This window comes from Halichoerus grypus, chromosome 12 (assembly GCF_964656455.1).
Source record: "Halichoerus grypus chromosome 12, mHalGry1.hap1.1, whole genome shotgun sequence".
Taxonomy (NCBI): domain Eukaryota; kingdom Metazoa; phylum Chordata; class Mammalia; order Carnivora; family Phocidae; genus Halichoerus; species Halichoerus grypus.
Window position 1 is genome coordinate 16,621,786 of NC_135723.1, and position 25,925 is coordinate 16,647,710.

Here is a 25,925-nt window from a genome sequence, read left to right on the forward strand (position 1 = left end):
CATATTCTGTTTTTGTTTGTTTTTTATCTTTTTCTTTTTTCTTTCTTTCCCTTTCTTTTCCCCTGGTTTCAGGTCTCTTCTGATTTGTTTAGTGTATATTTTCCTGGGGTCGTTGTTACCCTGTTAGCATTTTGTTCTCTCATTCATTTCTTCTCCTCTGGACAAAATGACAAGACAGAAAAAATCACCTCAAAAAAACAAACAAACAAACAAAAAAAACAAGAAACAGTACCGACTGCCGGGGACCTAATCAATACGGACATTAGTAAGATGTTGGAACTAGAGTTCAGAATGACGATTTTAAAGATACTAACTGGGCTTAAGAAAAGCATGGAAGATATTAGAGAAACCCTTTCTGGAGAAATAAAAGAACTAAAATCTAACCAAGTCGAAATCAAAAAGGCTATTAATGAGGTGCAATAAAAAATGGGGGCTCTGACTGCTAGGACAAATGAGGCAGAAGAGAGAATTAGTCATATAGAAGACCAAATGATGGAAAATAAAGAAGCTGAGAAAAAGAGAAATAAACAACTACTGGATCACGAGGGCAGAATTCGAGAGATAAGTGATACCATTAGATGAAACAATATTAGAATACTTGGGATCCCAGAAGAAGAAGAAAGAGAGAGAGGGGCAGAAGGTATTGGAGCAAATTATAGCAGAGAACCTCCCTAATTTGGGGAAGGAAACAGGCATCAAAATCCAGGAGGCACAGAGAACCCCCCTCAAAATCAATAAAAATAGGTCAACACCCCGACATCTAATAGTAAAACTTACGAGTCTCAGAGACAAAGAGAAAATCCTGAAAGCAGCTCAGGAGAAGAGATCTGTAACCTACAATGATAGAAACATTAGATTGGCAACAGACCTATCCACAGAGACCTGGCAGGCCAGAAAGGACTGGCATGATATATTCAGAGCAGTAAATGAGAAAAACATGCAGCCAAGAATACTATATCCAGCTAGGCTGTCATTGAAAATAGAAAGAGAGATAAAAAGCTTCCAGGACAAACAAAAACTAAAGGAATTTGCAAACACGAAACAAGCCCTACAAGAAATCTTGAAAGGGGTCCTCTAAGCAAAGAGAGAGCCTAAAAGTAACATAGACCAGAAAGGAACACAGACAATATACAGTAACAGTCACCTTACAGGAAATACAATGGCACTAAATTCCTATCTTTCAATAGTTACCCTGAATGTAAATGGGCTAAATGCCCCAATCAAAAGACACAGGCTATCAGATTGGATAAAAAAACAAGACCCATTGATATGCTGTCTGCAAGAGACTCATTTTACACCCAAAGACACCCCCAGATTGAGGGGATGGAAAACCATTTACCATGCTAATGGACACCAAAGCAAAGCTGGAGTGGCAATCCTTTTATCAAACATTTTAGATTTTAAACCAAAGACTGTAATAAGAGATGAGGAAGGACAGTATATCATACTTAAAGTGTCTACCCAACAAGAAGATCTAACAACTGTAAATATCTATGCCCCTAACATGGGAGCAGCCAATTATATAAGGCAATTAATAACAAAAGCAAAGAAACACATCGACAACAATACAATAATAGTGGGGGACTTTAACACTCCCCTCACTGAAATGGACAGATCATCTAAGCAAAAGATCGACAAGGAAATAAAGACTTTAAATGACACACTGGACCAAATGGACTTCACAGACATATTCAGAACATTCCATCCCAAAGCAACAGAATACACATTCTTCTCTAGTGCCCATGGAACATTCTCCAGAATAGATCACATCCTAGGTCACAAATCAGGTCTCAACCGGTACAAAAAGATTGGGATCATTCCCTGCATATTTTCAGACCACAATGCTTTGAAACTACAACTCAATCACAAGAGTAAAGTTGGAAAGAACTCAAATACATGGAAGCTAAAGAGCATCCTACTAAAGAATGAATGGGTCAACCAGGAAATTAAAGAAGAATTAAAAAAATTCATGGAAACAAATGAAAATGAAAACACAACTGTTCAAAATCATTGGGATGTAGCAAAGGCAGTCCTAAGAGGAAAGTATAGAGCAATACAAGCCTTTCTCAAGAAACAAGAAAGGACTCAAATATACAACCTAACCCTATACCTAAAGGATCTGGAGAAAGAACAGCAAATAAAGCCTAAACCCAGCAGGAGAAGAGAAATAATAAAGATCAGAGCAGAAATCAATGAAATAGAAACTAAAAGAACAATAGAACAGATCCACAGAACTAGGAGCTGGTTCTTTGAATGAATTAACAAGATTGATAAACCCCTGGCCAGACTTATCAAAAAGAAAAGAGAAAGGACCCAAATAAATAAAATCATGAATGAAAGAGGAGAGATCACAACCAACACCAAAGAAACACAAATAATTATAAGAACATATTATGAGCAACTCTATGCCAGCAAATTAGATAATTTGGAAGAAATGGATGCATTCCTAGAGATGTATCCACTACCAAAACTGAACCAGGAAGAGATAGAAAACCTGAACAGACCTATAACCACTAAGGAAATTGAAGCAGTCATCAAAAATCTCCCAACGAACAAGAGCCCAGGGCTAGATGGCTTCCCAGGGAAATTCTACCAAACATTTCAAGAAGAATTAATATCTATTCTTCTGAAACTGTTCCAAAAAATAGAAATGGAAGGAAAACTTCCAAACTTGTTTTATGAGGCCACCATTACCTTGATCCCCAAACCAGACAAAGACCCCATCAAAAAGGAGAATTGCCAATATCCTTGATGAACATGGATGCAAAAATTCTCACCAAAATACTAGCCAATAGGATCCAACAGTACATTAAAAGGATTATTCACCACGACCAAGTGGGATTTATCCCTGGGCTGCAAGGTTGGTTCAACATCCGCAAATCAATCAATGTGATACAATACATTAATAAAAGAAAGAACAAGAACCATATGATCCTCTCAATAGATGCAGAAAAGGCATTTGACAAAGTACAGCATCCTTTCTTGATCAAAACTCTTCAGAGTATAGGGATAGAGGGTACATACCTCAATATCATAGAAGTCATCTATGAAAAACCCGCAGTGAATATCATTTTCGATGGGGAAAAACTGAGAGCTTTCCCCCTAAGGTCAGGAACATGGCAGGGATGTCCAGTATCACCACTACTATTCAACATAGTATTAGAAGTCCTAGCCTCAGCAATCAGACAACAAAAAGAAATAAAGGGCATCCAAATTGGCAAAGAAGAAGTCAAACTCTCACTCTGTGCACATGATGTGATACTTTATGTGGAAAATCCAAAAGACTCCACCCCAAAACTGCTAGAACTCATACAGGAATTCAGTAAAATGGCAGGATATAAAATCAATGCACAGAAATCACTTGCATTCCTATACACCAACAACAAGACAGAAGAAAGAGAAATTAAGGAGTCGATCCCATTTACAATTGCACCCAAAACCATAAGATACCTAGGAATAAATCTAACCAAAGAGGCAAAGGATCTGTACTCAGAAAACTATGAAATACTCATGAAAGAAATTGAGGAAGACACAAAGAAATGGAAAAATGTTCCATGCTCATGGATTGGAAGAACAAATATTGTGAAGATGTCAATGCTACCTAGAGCAATCTACGCATTCAATGCAATCCCTATCAAAATACCATCCACTTTTTTCAAAGAAATGGAACAAATAATCCTAAAATTTGTATGGAACCAGAAAAGACCCCGAATAATCAGAGGAATACTGAAAAAGAAAAGCAAAGCTGGTGGCATCACAATTCCGGACTTCCAGCTCTATTACAAAGCTGTCATCATCAAGACAGTATGGTACTGGCACAAAAACAGACACATAGATCAATGGAACAGAATAGAGAGCCCAGAAATGGACCCTCAACTCTATGGTCAACTAATCTTTGACAAAGCAGGAAAGAATGTCCAATGGAAAAAAGACAGTCTCTTCAACAAATGATGTTGGGAAAATTGGACAGCCACCTGCAGAAGAATGAAGCTGGACCATTTCCTTACACCACACACAAAAATACACTCAAAATGGTTGAAAGACCTAAATGAGACAGGAGTCCATCAAAATCCTAGAGCAGAACATAGGCAGCAACCTCTTCGACCTCAGCCGCAGCAACTTCTTCCTAGAAAAATCACCAAAGGCAAGAGAAGCAAGGGCAAAAATGAACTATTGGGACTTCATCAAGATAAAAGGCTTTTGCACAGCAAAAGAAACAGTCAACAAATCCAAAAAACAACCGACAGAATGGGAGAAGATATTTGCAACGTGAATGGAACTGGAGGGTATTATGCCAGCAAAATAAGGCAATCAGAAAAAGACATGAATCATATGTTCTCACTGATACGAAGAATTCTTAATCTCAGGAATCAAAGTGAGGGTTGCTGGAGTGGTGAGGGGTGGGAGGGATGGGGTGGTTGGGTGATAGACATTGGAGAGGGTATGTGCTATGGTAAGCGCTGTGAATTGTGTAAGACTGTTGAATCACAGACCTGTACCTCTGAAACAAATAATATATGTTAAAAAAAAAAAAGAAGAAGATAGCAGGAAGGGAAAATGAAGGGGGAGGGGAATCAGAGGGGGAGATGAGCCATGAGAGACTATGGACTCTGAGAAACAAACTGAGGGTTCTAGAGGGGAGGGGGTCGGGGGAGGGGTTAGCCTGGTGATGGGTATTAAAGAGGGCCCGTACTGAATGGAGTACTGGGTGTTATATGCAAACAATGAATCAGGGAACACTACATCAAAAACTAACGATGTAATGTATGGTGATTAACATAACATAATAAAATTAAAAAAAAATAAAGCAAAAAGAAAAAAGAATTGCTATTATTGCTGGTGCTCTCGAGCACCAACATTCCTGTGTTTCTCGTGGCCCTGACCATTGATAGTCCGCCCCGCCCCCTTGTGGTCAGACTAGTCCCTGATTTCAGGCCCCTCCTTCCCTGCAGGGTCTGACTCACCAGTACCTGCAGGTGCCTCAGGAAGCAGAGGCTCAGACCCTTACCCGCCTTCTGCCACCACCCAGGTGGTCTCCTGCCAGCAGGAGCAGCTGTGAGGTCCCCCTAGGCTTTTCTCCCCCTGGTGGGAAGGAGAGTCATGCTGGGCCCCCTTGCTGTCCTTTGTGTCATCCTGTTTCCCGGTAAGTCCTGACTCCCTCCCTGGTGTAGGGTGCGTGGGGTGCCCTCAGGCTCCTGCCACCGCCTCACCGATGTCCCCCTTGCAGGTGGCCATGCAGAGACCAGGCTGGAGCAGCCAGCAGTAGTGGTGGCGCGTGAGGGTAGCTCAGCCACCCTGCTCTGTGCAGCGAACACTAAGGTCAGCTACATCCACTGGTACATCCACCAGGAGGGAAAGGCCCCACAGAGGCTCCTCCGCCTGGCCATGTACCAATCGGATGTCCAGTGGGATTCGGTCGAGAAAGCGGATAAAGTCAACGCCATAGAGGCCAAGGATGGTTATAGCTGTACCCTGTTATTGCTGAAGCTGGAGAAACGTGACGAGGGCTTGTACTACTGCGCTGCCTGGGAAGCGCACAGCACTCCTGCTCCCCAGGTCCCTGAGCAAAAAGGTCTCTGTCTCCCAGGGTGCTCCATGCCTGGCACCTTCCACCGGCTCTGGGTCCCTGGAGTTGCCCTGGGGTCAGCCTCAGCACCCCGGACTCTCTCTAACGCCCCCTCCGCGGGTCCACTGCACAGAACCCTGCAGGCTAAGGAGCCCTGGCGCGCAGGTTGGCGCAGACCCAGGGAGCTGTCCAGTCTGGAGAGACTTTTCTGAAGATCATCCAGCGCAGCGTTTCTGAAGCATTTGGAGCAGAATCTGTTCTGTTCAATGCAGTAGTCATGAGCCACTAGCCACATGTGGCTCCTGAGCATGTGAAATATACCTAGTCCACTAGTCCAAGCTGAGATGGGCTGCTTGTGTAACATACAAACCATTATTTCAAAGACTACAAAAAGAAGATTAAAAATCTCATTAATCTCTATATTAATTAGTTTTTTTTTAAGATTTTATTTATTTATTTGAGAGACAGACAGACAAGAGCACAAGCAGGGGGAGCTGCAGGCAGAGAGAGAAGCAGGCTCTCCACTGAGCAGGGAGCCGGATGCGAGACTCGATCCCATGACCCTGAGATCATGACCTGAGAGGAAGGCAGATGCTTAACAACTGAGCCACCCAGGCGTCCCTGATTAAATGTTTCAAATGACTTCAGATATCTTGGATTACTAAATAAAAATGGTCCTAAAGTGAATTTTACTTCTTTTTACTTTTTTAATGTAGCAGTTATAGAATTTTTATTCTTGGCTCCAGTTGCTGACCCACATTTTTTTCTATTAAACAGCACTCTTATACACTGGTAATTTAAAAATCACTATGCCCTGAAGAATGTGCAAATAAAATATTGTGCAAATAATGTCAAGGGTGAAGGACTCTTTGGAGATTTACCATAAAAATGATTGAAAACTGAGATTGAAAGTCGCCTCCTGATTCCAGTTTCTAAGTTGCTGCCCCACCCACTGCTAGTTCCTTTACAGTGGAGCATCAGGGATCAAAAGCACAGAAAACAGTAGGGCTAACTTCTCAGCATCCTCATGCACTGGCATGCTTGGTGCTCAACTCCTGTGGGGGGACATGATCCTCAGGCAGGTTGATGGATCAGCCCTGGGTGAGACCAGGGGCCCTCCACCTTCCACTTCTCCTTGAATGCTACTCCATATGGGATTTTGGGACCAGATTCTCTGGACTTCTGTTCTCTCATCTGTAAAATGAGGACATTTAATGGTTAAAATTACGTGACTGATTTCTGTATATAGCAAAATTACATAAGTATCACTATGTTCACTACCTTCTCATAAAGGTAGTCAACTGATTCAAAAGACCAAAAAAAGAAAGAAAAGAAAACTGGTATTACTGATCCTCTAGCCCCAAACAGGAAAACTCCTGTGGCTATATGAGGGGAAGAAGAAAAAGCTCTCTGAAGAGGTCTAAGCTGAATCAAACAAATTTTCAACTGAAATTTCAAAGTCTAATATACCTTAGTTGCATTGCTAAACATGATTATTCAAAGTTTAGATGATCTCAAGGAAATTGGTCCCTAGGGTTCACTGACTCATCTATCTCCCTGAGCTTCTGTTTTTGTGGTAGGAGATTTTTAATTTAGACATGCCTTCTTTTGAAAGAGCCCAACTAACACCCTGACCCTCTACTGAAGGCTGGGTCAAGGTTAACACCTTCAGCATGTGCAGGAAAGGGTGGGTATGGAGGGGCAGAAATTTATCTTCATCCTGTTTTGGGGGATCTTCCTTCATCTGTCTTCCCCATTTCCTATTACAACCATACCCTTTCCTCTTGTTCCTCCCTCTCAGTGCCTGACTCCACAGATAAGTGACTCTGAGATGTGACTATTACAGTTTAGTTAGAGAGAAATTAGCTATGTATGAAGACACTTTCATGAGAAGTCATCCCAATCAATTAAAATCCAAGTTGTCAACATGATTCCATAGTGCTTTTGAGTTACACGTAACTAGAAGGACAGTGACCTTGTGCACAGAGCAAACAACCCTATGGTGGGGTGGGGGAAGTACAACTTTAGAGACATTTACTGCTCCTGCCCTTCTCCTTGTGGCTAAGGTGAGCTTTACCAAGGACACTTTGGCCACACACAGCAAAGGCAAACCAGCCAGAGGCCAACCAGCCCTCCTGTCCTAAGTAAACATTTGTTAATTAAATGGTCGCTTAAATGTCTGATTCATAAAAACACTGAAAGCTTCTTATTTGAGTAGAGTGGTGACTCCATTAATATCTGTTGAAGTGAGATTGGTATTTTGACTATTAGAGAGGGGCTCACATTACCTCATGGGTGGGGGGTTTTGCATAGATGGATGTTCAAAATCTCCTGATAATTTGGGTTCAACTCATTTTCTTTCATTCCTGAGGTGGGTGAGACACAATGAGTTTGAATAATTTGACCAACATTATGTTATCATATTAAAGCTGATTAAGTTTAAGAACATCTTAAATATCATGATTTCATAGTTACATTATCCTTTACCAACTGACCATACAGAGTAGTACTGTGTAAAAATTGATGTCTGTTACCTCAGAGTCACTTTGTAAAAATCACAATTCTAAAAATAGCCTGGCACACCTGGAAATTCACGTTGACTCTTTTGTGTTGGGTGCTCTTTATGTTCAGGTTCAGGGATGCAGCCTGGGACAGAGGAAAGGGCACAACTTTGGAGAGGTCACTTCTAAACATTTGGAATCAGGATAGTTTTTTCTGTCACTTCCACATTCCCTGAATTGTCACATAGAAACCTTGTATTGTTTTTGAATTTTACTTTAAAATTTAATTTTAAAAAGAATTCACATGGCCCCCGGCCTCAGTCCCTAGGCGGTGGTGGATTATATAGTCATGGTCAAGATTAAGGCTCCAGACCTTCCTGGCAAAAAGAAGGAGGAGCTGCTTAAACAGCAGGAAGACTTGAAGGTGGAGCTGTCCAGCTATGCCTCAATAAAGTGACAGGAGGCGCTGTTGCCAAGCTCTCCAAGAACAGAGTTGTTCACAAATCCATCACCTGTGTTCTCACCATCATCAATCAGACTCAGAAAGAGAACATCAGGAAATTACAAGGGTAAGAAGTACAAGCCCAAGATATGGATCTGCAGCCCAAGAAGACAGGTGCCTGGGCCGCTGGCTGAACAAGCAGGAGGAAAACCTGAGGACCAAGAAGCAGCTGTGGAAGGAGCAGCTGTCCTGGCTGAAGAAGTACGTGGTCAAGACCTGAGCACTAGCATCAGTAAAACACAAACAAACTGGAAAAAAAAAATTCACCAGGTTCTTAATACTAAACATCGCTGCATATTATTGAGCACTTAGACACAACATGTGAAATCTGATGGTTAGAAAGGCCTGTAACTGGCTCTGTCCTGATCACTTTTCTCCCCTCTTCTCAAACAACCTTGGCTTCTTTTATAAAACAAAATCTTATTTTCTCTCCTGATTCCCATTGACTGTCTGCCAAGTTAGAGACAAAGTTCACACTTAGGAGAGCTCGGAGTAACTTCTGGGAACAGAAGGTCTTTTCCTCTGTGTAGGACAGTTACCAGGTACTACAGAGAGGGGCACAAATACTCAGTCTTCTTATTAACACTGTACTGTAACTTCATTCTTTCTTTACATATCTTTTGTCCGCATGCAGATGCAGGAATGAGATCCTCTCAAGCAGAATTGCAGGCAGTTTGCACACAACCATAGTTTCCTTCAGCAAAGTTGTTTGGCACTTTTATTGCCTGAACACATGATCTCCTAATTTCAGGGAATGTTGCTAGAAAATCATTTTTACGTAATCTTCACCTGGAGACTGAGAAAAGATAAAATTTCAATTAGGACTCTGTGTCCCCTTTTTTGGGGACACGGATTTCTCTCCCAGTCAAAAGACAAGCATGGATGCCGAGGGGCATAAAGGGAGGATTCTCCAAAACCTTGTTTCCCACCCAGGATCGACATTCCATGTTTCTCCACCCTGCTCTGTGCTCCAGGAGGCTAACCCCTATGGATTCCACTAATGGGCATCTTTGCTCTGATTTCTATCAAATGTTGACCAATCGAGGTTGAAGTTCAAAGAACCATTACCATGTCACCTGACATAAGCATTCCTTCTTGGGCATTAGATTTCCAAGCCTGTGGAGCCAGGGCCCTAGGAGAAAAGAAACAAATTCCTCCAGTAGGTTAACTGGTATGAAAGGAAATGGCCACTCCCACCTGCACCTCTTGGTTCCTGAGCATAAACCTCTGGCTCTGGGGTAGATGGCACCATATGTTGCAACCAGGGAAGATGCAGCCAACCTAAAGCCACTTGTCATAGAGGGAACCCTGAGCTCACTCTGTTCCCACTTCCCAGTCTCCTGCTTTGCTCCCACTGACTGCTTCCAACAGCAACCAGAAGATAACGAAGACCACAGATGCAGCTCAGGAAGGTCTGCTCATAATGCCCAGGGCAAGGTAAAGAGAGGTGGACAGTCCATCTGCAGGAGCAAAAAGAAAAAATCAAGCAGATGGTCAGATAAGTGATTATGTTTGTCCCCAGATTAGTAAAACAATTTGGGGGAATAGGGAAAAGATTATATCCAAATTGATTCATTTCACTTTCCACAAAGCCACCAAGATCCCATGTCTAACAGAACAGGATGTGCCCTGTTCCTTCAGTAACAAAACAGGAAACAGGACAAGTGTTGAGAGATTATCATTAAATTCTATGCTTTTCTATTTGATGAACTAAGAAAAGAGCATGTAGATTATTTGCAATGCTTTTGTTCTTTGGTTAAATAATGGATTCTCTGGTATTTGTTGACTTGTTAAGTAAGTCATCAACACATAAGTCAAATAAAATAAATAACATAAAAGAGATCCATGTGTAGATAAATGACTATAGTGCCTTATGAACCAATATTATGATGAATCCAATTTTGTGTTCTTGATGTTCTTTAATACAATAAACGAGTGTATAGCAGTGAAACAATCCCAACTCTTATTAAATAATTGAGACTAGAGAAATACCTGCCACTTTCATAATGTCAACAAAATTCAGCCTCTCACATTTGTTGTAATTGATTTATCCTTTCTGATCTTCCTCAATCTACTCTTGTGCCATCTATGAGCCAATTTTTAATTGGTTCAATCCCAAGCTGATCATTCCTAGCCACTATAGTTCTGTTGTCTTTATTTTTGAACTTCTAAATTGAGGTTACAAAATAATTACCAAAAATCTGCAGTTATATTCTGGAAGTGCATATATTCTGGAACTGCAATTAGCATTTGCAGTTCATGGGTCAACAAATTTCTTTGACTTTACTCCTTTTCTTTGTTCAGCCAAATCAAAACAAAGAATTCAATGGTTTCTGTGTGTAGCGGTGAATGTGCAGTCAGTCTCTCAAGGGGCTTAGTTTCATATGAAAATGAATAAATATAATGTAATGTTCTGATAAGATTAGCTCTATCACTAATTGAGTATTCCTTGTTGACTAGGCACTGTATTAAGTACTTCATATACTTTCTGTTACATAATCCTGATAACAATACTTTGAGATAGCCATTATTATCATCATCTCAATTTTATAGATATTTTATAGATAGAAATTTAAACTTCGATAAATTAAGTGCCCTGATAGTAAATTGGAATCTAAATCCAGATCTGATTACAAAATCTGAGCTCGTGATCCAGGGTGATGAGCAAAACAAAACTTCATGAAGAAGACATTTTGGGGGAAATGTAGAATTTAACCATCCATTGTTTGAATAGTTTTTTTTTTAATCTGTAACATATTCCATTCCCCAGAGCCACACAAAGTTATTTCAATTGATCCCTCTGATGTGAACTTAGAGACAATCTGCAGACAATTTTCAGCAGAGAATTTTATTATGAAATCAATTTTTTTCTGACTTCTGGATTCCAAGATTTTTTCTCCAAGAAAATATAGGCATAACAAAAGCTGTTTATTGAGCAAAAGAAAACATCAAGATGGAACACAAGGTTGTGCTCCTTGATTACCGCCTTTGATGCTGCCCTCTCCCACTCTCAGCCTGCTGAGGAGTACAGAAATACTCTCCAGAGTTGGATGGACAAGAGAGTAAAGGACCTCCAGGTCAATCATGGTGACTGAATTGAGAAGTTGTTTTGACTACTTTGTTTGCTGAATTTGAAATGCCCCTGGACATACTCCCAGCCCCACCGGTCACAGCCTGATTGCTGCTCAGAAATGGAATAACGCTGGTGATGAAAACATGAGCATTAGGCCTTATGGTGGAACGGAGGTCATTGTGCCCAAATTTGGAGAGAAGAGGTTCATGAAGGACATAACCACTGTTGTAAAAATTCAAAAGTGAACCAATGTTTGGAGACCTCTATACAGAGCATTAATTGAGTTCAGACATTGTGATGGAGTGTGTCCCTTTCCAACTTTGATGACCCTGTTCCCTAGTGTATATAGGTGCCCACACAGAACATACAGTTAACCAGCTCAACATTCTGAGATCCAGTCTCTCCAGCATTTAAAAGGGTATAATAAGTCCTACCTCAGAGAGTTGTTGAAAGACATACAGAGTTAATACATGCAAAGCACTAGGATCCATGCCTGTCAAACAGTAAGAGTTCAATAACCATAGCACATGTCATTATTATTTGTGACCTGGGCCCCATTTAAAGAGGATGTAGATAAGACACAGACAGGAGTCCACTCTGATGAGGGTTCCTCCCAGGAGCTTGTTGGAGCTCAGATGTTTGAAAGACAAAACAGCAACCCTGGCTAAAATGGTCAAGTTATGCTCACTTTCTCTACGGCTGCCAGGGAGGACCTGACATGGGGAGAGGTGCAAGTAGATGTCAGACCCTGAACTCTTATTGCATTTATAGTTGAGGACACTGAGTGTTAGATAACCAATAAATCATGCCAATAACATGCAGAATTAGATTTAAAAGCAGTGGGGGTTCTTAACCATAGGAAACAAACTGAGGGTTGCTGGAGGGGAGTTGGGTGGGGAGATGGGGTAACTAGGTGATGGGCATTAAGGAGGGCACTTGTGATGACTACTGGGTGTTACATGCAACTGATGAATCACTAAATTCTACCCCTGAAACTAATAATACACTCTATGTTAACTAAACTGATATATATATATATATGTATAATATATATATATATGTATAAATGTATATATATATATTTTAAAGCAGTGCACTCAGGGTTATAAAAAACAATGAATCATGGAACACTACATCAAAAACTAATGATGCTCTCAGGGAAATCCAAATCAAAACCTCAATGAGATACCACCTCACACCAGTCAGAATGGCTAAAATTAACAAGTCAGGAAATGACAGATGTTGGCGGGGATGCGGAGAAAGGGGAACCCTCCTACACTGTTGGTGGGAATGCAAGCTGGTGCAGCCACTCTGGAAAACAGTATGGAGGTTCCTCAAAAAGTTGAAAATAGAGCTACCATATGATCCAGCAGTTGCACTCCTGGGTATTTACCCCAAAGATACAAAAGTAGGGACCCGAAAGGGTACGTGCACCCCGATGTTTATAGCAGCAATGTCCACAATAGCCAAACTGTGGAAAGAGCCAAGATGTCCATCAACAGATGAATGGATAAAGAAGATGTGGTATATATACACAATGGAATATTATGCATCCATCAAAAGGAATGAGATCTTGCCATTTGCAACGACGTGGATGGAACTGGAGGGTATTATGCTGAGCGAAATAAGTCAAACAGAGAAAGACATGTATCATATGACCTCACTGATATGAGGAATTCTTAATCTCAGGAAACAAACTGAGGGTTGCTGGAGTGGGGGGTGGGGTGGGAAGGATGGGGTGACTGGGTGATGGACACTGGGGAGGGTATGTGTTCTGGTAAGTGCTGTGAATTGTGCAAGACTGTTGAATCTCAGATCTGTACCTCTGAAACAAATAATGCAATATATGTTAAGAAAGAAAAAAAGAAGAAGGAGAATGTAGCAGAAGGGGAAGAATGAAGGGGGGGGAAATCGGAGGGGGAGAAGAACCATGAGAGACGATGGACTCTGAAAAACAAACTCAGGGTTCTAGAGGGGAGGGGGGTGGGAGGATGGGTTAGCCTGGTGATGGGTATTGAGGAGGGCACGTTCTGCATGGAGCACTGGGTGTTATGCACAAACAATGAATCATGGAACACTATATCTAAAACTAATGATGTAATGTATGGGGATTAACATAACAATAAAAAAATTAAAAAAAACTAATGATGCTCTGTATGGTGACTAACGTAACATAATAAAAATAAAATTAAAAAAATAAAATTAAAAAAATAAAAACTGTGCAGAATGCCTTTGGGCTCTCTTCTATAGTACAATGTGTGGACTTGGTGTTAAAGAAATAAGTGACTTTCAGCTCCACCATTCACTACCTGAGAAGCCTAACATTACATCCTCATTCCTCTGGAAATCACTGTTTGCCTCAAAATATCATCATCTAGATAAAATGAACTAAAGAATATAGATGTTTTGGATATTGTAAATACCATATTAAAGATTTATAGTTTTATTTTAACATCTTTCATTTGTTCTAATAAGATCTACAATATGAATTATCATTTAATGATAACCAATATCTAAGGAGCTCTCACCAAAGGGAAGGCACCATGCTTGATGCAGTAGGGAAATTTAACAATGACAAAACATATAACTGATGTAGCAAAAGTGATATTTAGCACAGGTTTTATGAAAGTAACAGAAAGAACTGGTCAAACAAGGCAGAACCTATATGCTAACAAAGTGACAGGGTCATTTGCTGTTACACTCACCCAGATAAGGGAGAGAAATCACCAAAGACGGAGAACATACTAAAGAATTAATGACGTTGTTCATGAGTGAATAGAACTTTTGTGTGCTGGATGTTTAATGGTAGCTTCATTTTGTCCCATTCTTGGCTGGCTGAAGCTCAACCTCAAGCTCAAGACAAGAGTAAGAACATATGCCTGTATCCTACAGGAAGGGGCCTAGACCAGTGATTCTTAACTGGGTGCAATCCCCCCTCCAGAGGATATTGGCAGTGTCTGAAAACATTTCTGGTCATCACAAAAGGTTGGGGGTGCTGTAGATATCTCGTGAGTAGAGGCCAGAAATGCTGCTAAACATCCTACTGGGCACAAGACAGCCCCACCCCCATGTCAAACAAATATTGAGCCCAAAATATCAATAATGCTGAGGTTGAGAAACCCTGGCCTAGCTACCTTAGGAGATGGACAAAATTGATAACTCCAATCTTGGGTTCCTGAGCTACATCCAGCCCAGATACAAGGAGAGCCTAAATCCTTGGGGACATTGATTCCATGGAGTCTTTCTCTAAAGAGAACAATTGGGAGTGTCATGGCAACCTCTCTCTTCTTCCAATGAGGAGTTGGGGAGACAGCACACCCACTTCCATACCAAACAAGGGGACTCCCAGGCCCTGGGGCCACCGTAGATTCAGAGCCGAGGTCTGTATAAAGGGTCTTGGAAGTGTTTGACCTGTGTCCTGTGGGTTAGATGGGCAGAGAGACCAGTGATGACTCTCACCTAAGAAGTCAAAAGGTGATGTCAGGTCATCTTGGTAACTTGTGGGCCAACTTTCCTACTGAAATCAACTAAATAATCTTGAAATAATAATCTACCTAAGAATTATCCTAGGGGTAACTTTTACCTTAGTAAATGGACTGCTTGTTGCTCATTTGGTATCAGATAGATATGGGTAAAGCTGACCATAAGAGCAATCTCAGAAATGACTGATCTGGGCACCAGGCCCTGAGACACCCATTTCCACTGTTAACACTCTGGCAGACTCCCTCTTTTTCATGTTCCAGGTTCTCTATCTCTTCCTCATCTTCTTCTTGGGCAAACAGCCTGAGCAGACAGGATGTTATGGCTACAAATATTCATTTGCTCTTCCCTCTTGGAATGTGAATGTGTTCCCCTACTTCTCAGATTGGTTGAAGGATTTTTAAAAAATTAATGTTTTATTCTTTGACAACTTTGGCTTTTTTTTTTTTTTTTGGAAACGCTATTCTTTTGTTTATAGTTGCACATGCACAGCTATAATTGAAGCAATTGAAAAAATTTATTTCAATAGGAGAAATGACATTTTCATTGCAGAGTATCCGGATTTAACTCTTCATACACACAGGTACTGACAAACACCAAAGGATCAGATAATTCCTTGGGAAAAAAATCTTGCTCAATATCAGTTACAGACAAAGAACTACAACCATGAGGCACATAAAATTCTGTCTGTTCCTCTTTGATCCTTAATGTAAAATGCACAGAAGAAGAGGACATGATTTTGACCTAATATAAAGGCCCCTAGACATACAGTATCATTACAGCCAAGTTAATAAGCACACCCTTCCCCCACTTATGATTGTGACCACATCCTTCCCAACGCTGAGCAACACTGGTCCCAAGCCCAGACCTCAGCCCTGACTGGGCCTCAGCCTCAGCCTGCACTACTTCCTGAGCCTCTCTGGTCAATGCCTTGGTAGCAGAGGAAAGAGGAAAGGGAGTCTGATGGCTATCTGTTGTACCCCCACAGATGTCACTAACCATGCACCCAAATGTCTGGTGTTGACTTGGGTTCCTATTTAGAGACTGTGTATGTTGAAATGGTCTGATTATCTCAGAGAGAAGCAAGGTGCAGTATTTCACTCCCCAGAGATTTTCAGTAAGTGTGAAAGCTCAGCCTGAAGGTGCTGGCAATGAACAAAATGGAATTGATATCCATTTAGCTCCATTGTCTGCCAGATAATGAGCTAAATGTTGTGTCTGTCCAGGAAATCATGTGATCATGATAAAAATCTGTAAATAACCTTATTTCATGGAAGAAAGAATTGATGCTTAGAGAGGAACAGATATGTTTCCAAATACATAGTCCATGCTGTTTTGATTGCACTATTCGGTCACTTCGAATTCCCTTAGTGTTTGTAACTTTACAAGAATATACTCTGGCATTTGTGGATAAACACAGGTGGTCCCACTCCTGCTGCCCAGCCCAGCAGAGCTTGGTCAGGACAGAATGACCGGTCATTCAAGAAGCCAGGGTGAAAGGGGCACAGCGGGCAGACATCTGGAAGAGTTCCCATTGTGGACAGTCTTCCCCAGAACCCTACCTGCTAGTGGAGGGGGAAAGGCTAAGAAAAATCACGTATCTTCTCTGTATTGTGAACTTGCTTTAGCAGAAAATATCATGGATCAACAACATGGAGAGTGGTCAAAACCTTGTACGTGGACCAAAGTAAGAAATCAAAATGTTCAATAAGGATGATGTTTTGGAAATTTGTAGCTGGCATAGTTTTATTCTCCCACAGAGGTCATGTCACCTGGAGCCCTTCCTCTGCTTATGCTAAACCATGACAAATAGCACCCATGAAAGGAGATGTTGGTGGTGCCTAGAACAAAGCAGACTCCATGCTCAGCACAGAGCCTGATGCAGGGCTCAATCTCAGGACCTTGAGATCATGACTCTGAGATCAGGACCTGAGCTGAATCAAGAATTGGACACATAACCGACTGAGCCCCCCAGGCACCCCTGGAATATCTGAGTTTTAAGATAGCCTTTTTCCCTTAAAGGTGGCTGCGTTACTTCCTCCCTTATTCTTTTACTGATTTTGTACATTTTCAAGAAAGGGACTACAAGAATTTTTACAATTAAAATATTATTTTTCTTTTTTAAGAGAGAGAGCTAGTGTGTGAGTTGGGGGGAGGGGCAGAAAGAGAGGGAGAGAGAGAATCTTAAGCAGGCTCAGTGTGGAGCCCAACGGGGATGGATCTCACAACCCTGAGATCATGACCTGAGCCGAAATCAAGAGTTGGACGCTTAACCTACTGAGCCACCCAGGCACCCCACAATTAAAATATTATTTAACAAAGTCTTTTTCCTGTTTTTCAGTAATAATAAAAATATAACTTGAAAACACAAAAAGCACATATTATTGTCAGGCACAGAATGTACATTATGTTCATTATCATTTTTAGAGTGATAACATAATTAAATTTCTGAAAGATATTTATTGTGACAATTACAGATATAGACGCTCAGATATGAAATAATTAAATAACTCAGCCACCATCCAAAGGAATAAGTAGTATAGGAGGATACCTATTTTCATAGGTCATTAAAAACATACACAATAACATTTTAAGGACCTGATAAATTTTCAAAACACAAAGTTAACTAAATGGGTTAAGTGGTAGAGGAGGGTGTTTAATTAACTCTGGCACTTAAAAATAATATTCTCATACATAATTTAAAAGAATTGTAATATTGCTCACAATAATAAGTTAACCAAATAAAGAAAATACAAAGCCAAATATGCAAATCTCACTTTAAAACGTACATGTATATATAAAATTCCAAGCAAGCTTGCTTCTATTTGTAAATATGTAAAAAAAATTCAAAGTAATGGTAAATGATGGGTGCCTGGTATTGTTATTTTTATATCTCATTTTTTCTCATATTTTCTTCAAGGAACAACTCTTATATGTGTTCTCATATTTACTGGTTCTGTATCTTTGCATGAGTCACTTTTCTTTTCCACTGTCCTCTTTTGTGAAGTGGAGATTAATCATAACAGCTATCACATGTGGCTGTGGAGAGGATTAAATAAAATAGTACAAGAAAATGTTTTAAAACAATGCCTGACAAACTGCAAGTCCACAATGGATATTAGATGTATATTAATTATAAAGCTTATCATTAGATATTAAACACAACATTTCTTTGAAAATGATCATGTTTGTGACATCATGCTCATGAGACAGTTGCAAGGCCCAGGGCGAATAGAAGCTGATTTCCAGAGACTGCTCTGACCCCTGTATCCCCAACAATTGCATCCTAGTCCCTTCTTGGAAGCACCCCAGTTATAAATGAAATTTGATTTCTCTGAGTCCTAATATGACTGGTCACCACTCAATTAACTTCAGAAAACACAAAATACTCCGGTGCTTGTGCACATGGCATATTCAGTAACGTCAGTGAGATATTTCAGTGTCTGGTTATTGTTTTGTTGTGCTGTATTACAAAGAGTAAAGGTCAGGTATCCTATCTGAGTCTCAGATCAACAGCAAATCAGAGACAGACAGACATAGGGGCTGAACACAGGAGGTCTGTCCTTATGTTTCTGAGAAATGTTTCTGCAGTATGGATTCCAGGGGGAAATGGCTGAGTGGGTGTGAGAACCATCCTGCCAAACTCAGATGGAAACATTCAAACCGGGAATTTCTTTCTGGATTGGGAGCCCTCTTACCCCATCTGCCCAGCACTTATGGGGCACAGAAAGCCCCAGATCTGCTCATATCTGTGGCTGATCATGAAGAACCACAGGGAACTACTGAGAAACCTGAACCAGCCCCGCCCTCCAGCGACTGACATGACAAGTCCTGCTAATAGGGACCTCACTTCTTACCTTGTCATTGGGGACCCAGCCAGGCCAACGGGATGCTACTGCTAGAAGCAGTCATCTTCTCCTGCCTCTGGGCTTGTGAGCTGTCCCCCAGTCACTTCAGTCTGCAGGAGAGATTCAAGAAATTTTTTCCATATCATTTGTTCATGGGAATTTCTCTTCTTTGCTTGCAGTTGGCCTTGGGCAGGCAACGTTGGAGCAACCTGAAATATCAATTTCCAGAGAAAAAGATAAGAGTGCCCACATATTATGCAAGGTGTCTGCTAAGGACTTTAACATGAAACCATATACTTCTACCGGCAGAAACCAGATCAGGAGATAGAACATCTAACAAATGTCATAACAAACCATGTTCAAGTTTCTTTAGGTGGGAAGAACAACAAACTTGAGGCAAGTAAAAATGCTGGCACTTCCACTGCAACGTTGAAAATACATTTTCTAGAGAAAGAAGACGAGGCCATGTACTACTGTAGCAGCTGGAATAGGATCCACAGCATCAGCGTTGCCAAGAGAAGCTGCACAAGAACCATCTTCAGGTCTGACCCACCCCATCCTTCTCAATATGGGCAACCACAGAGGCTGCACAGCTGGGCGCCCAGTCTGACCTGCTCGCTCTGCAGTATTTCCTGAAGTTTGCAGGAAGACATTGTAGCTTCAGCTCACACAGTGAGCCCCATGTAATATCAGCACTTGTGGTCCAAATTATAGCAATTTGACACCATTTCCCACCAAATTCACCTGCCCGGAAACTATGAAGATACAGGGCAGATGGTTCAGAGAAAAATCCATTTTTCTGTTATTTCACTGCAGAGGCAAGGAAGGCTAGTATTTGAATGGTTCAGAATGAAGACAGGAAGGGGTATATATTTTACATAAATATTTCTGGTTGTTATTACTTACTGATTTTATTCACTGCCATTACAGTTCTTCAGAGGTGCAATGATCTGTCAGATGTAAAAATTGTATGTCTTTTATTAGTGTCTTAATTATTAATATTTGGGGTATAGGAGAAACCAAGGTATAAATCCTGTATCCTAGAGGTAGAAGCGGCACCTCACTCCACATTCAGGGATCAATGCTGGGAGAAGACCAGCACTGTTCCATTGGAAGAGACCCCTGAGCACATCAGGTGCCTCCAACATGGTGGATATGCCTCTGACTTTGTTCTCCAGGGTTCTACAAAGAAACCAAAGATCCTGAATAAGGATCAGATGGTTAAAAAGAAAGATAATACACTCTTCCTACATCTCTAAAGAAAAGAAAGGCAATGTCCCTCACAAATTAATAAAATGAAAGATAATTCTTGAGAATTGAGTTTTGTGATTAGTAACTGGATGGTTGTGAGTTTTCAAGAAATAAGGAAACACACAGTGTAATGTGTGAAAATATAAAAATCCCCTCCCATCACTTAGGAGTCTACTTTCAAAGGATGAGGAAAAACCTTTACTTCACAAAAATTTGTTGCCTCTGGTAACACAGATATCTGATCACATAATTGTCATGCCTACAATTTACCTCTAGTTCCTGAGATCATGACATTCATTGTTTCTCCTTCTAGCAATCAGGTGGTGCTATCAAGTGCAGAGATGCTATGGAAGCAGAATGAATTCCTGTGACAGCAGTGTCAGAACCTTCCCAGGGGCAAACTCAGGATCTTGCGTCCCACGCCCTGTCCATCATGATTCCTGACTGGGATGGGTCCCCAAAAGGAGGAACCTGAGGGCCTGAATCTCAACAGGGCCTCACCTATCCCCTAAGGTGTCTACAGAAACAAAGTAAGAAGACCCCTGAATGGAATATAGAGTCAGAGAACATGAACCCTTTCCAGAAAGAAGTGAATGAAAAGAAGGATTAGGCTTCTCACACTGTCTGTGCTAAATACAGATTACTTCATTTGATACTCAAAAGAACAGTGCAGAATTCGATTAACGTGGCTACCTGGAGATGGATCTCAAGAGATGGAGCCACCCTGACTTTTCAACACTCAACAACAGGGAAACACTCCAGTGATGAACAGGAGGGAAGAGGGCACCTTAACTATGAGGCTTTGAAGTGACAAAATATTATGGAGCCATTAAAAACATGTTTTTTGATCAATTATGAGTAAACTTGAACATATTCACCACATATTAGCATGGAAAATGTCAAATACAGAACCGGTTTATATATAGTAAGCTCTCAAATACATAAAAAGAACAAATGCAAAGGAATTCTTTAAAGTTTAAAGAGTGGACGTTCCTGGAAGGATAGGTGTTTTTAATTCTTCTTGGTACATGTACAGATATTGTACATTTTATCAAAAAGCTTCTACTACGTATACATAACAGTCAATATTTTATTGATTTATACATTTAATAATGAGATTGTTCATATAACAATATAAACTATATCTATACATATAAGAGATACTTAATATTGTTATATATTTATAATTTTCTGTGGAATAATATTACCACACTGTATCTCCCAGGAAAAATAAAAACTTAAACACTACAATTTATCATAATGGTTACCATGGAACAGGAAGTCAGGAAACTATGTCCATACCTAGCAACCCCCAGTTTTGTAAATAAAGTTTTACTGAAAGACAACCTTGTCCATATGTTTACAAATTGTCTGTAGCTACTTTTGCACTACAATGGCAGAGTTGAGTAGTTGTGGCAGAGACCCACAAAGCCTAAAATGTCACCATTTGGCCCTCTACAGAAAACATTTCTCAATCACCACTCTAGAATGATACACTGAGAGTGACATTTATTGTTGTTTTAGGTTTCCCTATTTCTCAGTGTTTCTTCAATGACCCTTTATTATATATCCAACCTCCCCATATTTGCTGTCTTACTCTGGATAAATTGCATAACATATCTCTGATTCATTTTCTTTATTTTAAAATAGAAAACATATTAACCCGAAGGAGGTGTTGAGAAGAGTAATGTCAATAATACATATAAAGCTCTTACAAGTGCTTGGAGCAAGGCTAATGCTCGATATATTGAGGCATCACTGCTTATATGGGTTATTACTGCATATTTGAAAATGGAATTATTTAGATAAGTACTCCAAGTCCTTGGTACTCAAAGTTTGATTCATGGATCAGCAGCATCCACTTCACCTAGGAGCTTGTTACAAATGCAGAAAATCAAACCTCAACTAGTCCTACTGAATGACAATCTCATTTTACAAGATTCCCACAGGATTCTTGTGCACTTTACAGTCTGAGAAGTCTGGATCTAAAGGTAGAGAATCACCTGTGAGTAACGCAAAACGCCATGCGGTGGAAGCCACATCAGCTACCGGTAGGAAAATGGTGAAGCTAATTAATGTTGCATTCAAAGTTGGGAACACTAGATGTCTACTGAAAATAGTGACTTCAAGGAATAAGCTTGAAAATACTAACTTCAAAATATTGAAAAAAATAAAAGAACAGAATATTGCATATGTGGTCAGCTCTCAGATATGTGAATCTATATATTTATAAAATCAAGGTAAGTTTAAAAGTTTTAAGAGTGGTAAAGCCTGTGATGGGCAGTTTTTATTTCCTTGCACTTTTTCTGATTTTTAAAATCTTTAAAATGATTTCGTATAAATTTATTATGAAAAATACACACTATAAGATGTTAAATTTATACTTATTTATAAATTTCAGTTATAAAAGTATTTATTCATAAGTTTATAATAAAACTAAAAGTATAAACAAGTCTATATGTAAATGACCACTTGTTATATATATAATTTAAAATTATGTATGTATATAATTTAGTTTTTGCATTTAGTCACATAATTTTATGTATATCTGTACATGTATACTCTGTAGAGGAAAAACTATAAATAAATTTACCACAGTGAAAATGGTGTTTGCCCTACAGTGCTATAATAATGAGAGACTTTTATTGTTATCTTTATATATTCCCCTTTTCCACAGAATTTTTTCACTGAGCTCCCACTACTTATCCAGGCTCCCACATGTACCAGCTGTGTGACTCTGGATAAGTGAATTAACATCTGTTTGTTGCACTTTTCTCATCTGTACAACAGTGACTATAATAGTATCTACATCTTAAGACTGTTAAGAGGAGAAAATGAAATAATATAGTGCCTAAAAGATAGCAAATGCTCAAAAAATAGTAACATTAATGGTTGCTATTCCATACCAAAATTACTTTTAGAAGATCTTCTAAGTGTTGAGATATACATGAGACAGGCAACGAGGTTTAGGCAGGTTTCAAGCCACTACCCATCCTACACCCTAGTCTATCTGGTATTGTCTGAAACAAGTGAAAGAGATGAAATTGAAATTTGGATTTTGTGAAATTGCATCTGTATTGTGAGGTCCAAATTAAGTTTTTAAATGTATTCTACTGTTTATAAATTTGGGCTTTAATTTGGTATCCAAACAATATCAGTAGAAATCTCAGTAATGGATATAAGCATTGAAAAATACTGTAATGTTTCAAGTCCCTCTGTCCTGAATCCACAAAGTGAAAGGTTTTAACTGAACAAAAAGGCCTCTTTTCATAGGTACTGTATGAACAACTGGGAGGGACATGGGGTGTGTAAAGGAAAATTAAGGCACTCTCTGCATCATCCCCAAACCCATACACAATCAAGGCTGTCTCTCTTGATCTTCTGGGCACCCATGGGTGTCCTACCTGGTCTGCAGCCAGCAAAGAAGGGCCTTAGGGAACCATGTGACCCACCCAAGTCAGGCCACACCCTCCTCCCCCTGACCCAAACCAGCTGATCATCAAGTTCTTATTTTCCTGCCTTCTCAGCAAGATGTCATTGCTGGAAGCATTCATCTTCTCCTCCCTCTGAGCTCATAGCTGCTCCTCAATCCTTTCAACCTTTGATGAGAACAAAGAAATTATTTAATGGTGCATCTTTATAGATCAAGTGTCCAGATTTTCTGTTTTTGATAACAGTTTTTTTGACAGTTTAAATTGGAACAACCTGAAATGTTAATTTTTCAGAGAAATATATAAAAAGTCCAAATACTGTGTAAGATATCTAGCCACTTGTACTGGTTGAAACATACCCTGACATATTTTTAGCAACAATGTCATGTGCTCAAGTTCAATTAGGTTCTGTAACAAAAAACAATGCTCCCAGTCTCATTTTGACCTTAAAATAAATTCTCAGGAAAAGGAAATGTGGGTATTTACTACAGTGCCTGCTAGAAACATGGGATGAGAAGTGCCCATAATGAGGGATAGTCAAAGAAAGGCAGGCAGGGACAAGGAGTCCCGCCTTGAGAGGAAACCACGCTTAGTCATGTACTCTTTTTTTCTTAACTGTCTAGAGATTAATTGCTCAGATCCAAAGAGGAAATCACTGAGTGCCGGGAAACACATAGCTGATATTACATATGTATATAATCATCACAACATTTTTGCAATGTAATATTCCTTTTTTCCAATGTAATATGAATAACATGAGATTAGATGAAATAACTTTCAAATCCTTCATCCCATCCTTCTTCATCTTCATCAGGCCATCTGAGGAAGCTCAGTATTTATTTACTCTGTACACACTGGGGGAGAATGTGGACAGGAGCTCACACCCTCTCCTACAGTGAGAATTATAGATCATTCCACACTGTAAGACCAAGCAGCACACTTCCTTCTGCACAAGCCTCAGATCCTCCCAGGCAGGGAGGGGAGCATTAGTGATCACACAGTAAGGTGGAAAATCCTATCAGGACCCTTTTCCCCGGGGTTCTCCTGTGAGCCTAGGAAAGATTGCAGGGGCCATTTAATCAGAGCTGCTGCTCTTTCTTAGGCACTGTGCTAAATCCCTTAGATACAATCTCTCTCATCCTGTGGCAATACTGTGACACTGGCACTATCATGATTCACATTTTACAGATGAGGAAACAATGGCATAAGGACATTATTTACTTTGTGGTCACAGAGTCACCAAATGGGATAGAGGGCTGGTTTCTGGCTTCAGTGTCTGTCCTTGTACCAGGTACTGTCCTGCCTCTGAAACACAAGCAGTAGAAATGGCATTTACTCTGTGGTTCCTACAGCCAAAGAGAAAACAAACTGTTAGTCACAAAATAAGTACTGACACAAATAGACGTCTATTCTCTGTTGAGTCTGAATTTAAGTGTTGTCTTCCTAGAATAAGTATAAACATGTTGGCTGATTGGACTTTCAGATTATAAAACAACAACAAAATATAATATCAAAAAATAAAACAGTATAAGAAATAAAATATAAAACAAAACCCATAACATAGTATTTTCTTTCCTTTTTTAAAAAAAATAATAGAAATAAATAAAAAAATAAAACTTTTTCTTTTGGACATTTATTTTTTTTATTATGTTATGTTAATCACCATACATTACATCATTAGTTTTTGATGTAGTGTTCCATGATTCATTGTTTGCGTATAACACCCAGTGCTCCATGCAGAACATGCCCTCTTTAATACCCATCACCAGGCTTTTGGACATTTATAATAGGACGCCTGCTCCTGACACTCTTGGAACACAACTATGCCTATTCATTTCGTAACTGTCTATGACTGCTTTTGAGCTACATGGCAGAGGTGACAAATCACAACAAAGACCTTCAAGCAAAAAAGTCTAAATAAAATATTTGTTATCTGACCCTCTACTATATATATATATTTACCAGCCTCTGCTATACAACATAAAATTAGGGAATGAGTTTGTAAGTATAACTAAATCTCAAGATGCAATAGGAAAAAATATTGATAAATTGTACTACATGGAAATTTAAAAAAAGCTCGCATGACAAAAAGCAGCAGAAGTTAAACCAAAGGACAAATGACAAATCACTAGGAAATAGGTGCAATCTGTAGAGCGCATAAAGGCCAACTATCCCCAATATAAAAAATACATTTCTAAAAATAGAGATAAAACATTTAAAATATCCTGTAGGAAAGTGGCAAAAGACATGAAAAGCCAACTTATGAAGAGAAA

The 25,925-nt window shown here is 39.8% G+C and overlaps 1 pseudogene and 1 gene segment (V, D, J or C); both read left to right on the forward strand.

Moving 5' to 3' along the window:
- The first annotated feature begins 5,052 nt into the window (after positions 1–5,052).
- LOC118551592 (T-cell receptor gamma chain C region C10.5-like) overlaps positions 5,053–25,925 on the forward strand; it is a 48,240-nt gene continuing 27,367 nt past the window's right edge. Inside the window, 2 exon segments of the C gene segment in view lie at positions 5,053–5,143; positions 5,228–5,532. Of these exon segments, the coding sequence occupies positions 5,101–5,143; positions 5,228–5,532 (348 nt within the window).
- Positions 8,417–8,789, forward strand: LOC144379692 (large ribosomal subunit protein uL29 pseudogene; annotated as a pseudogene).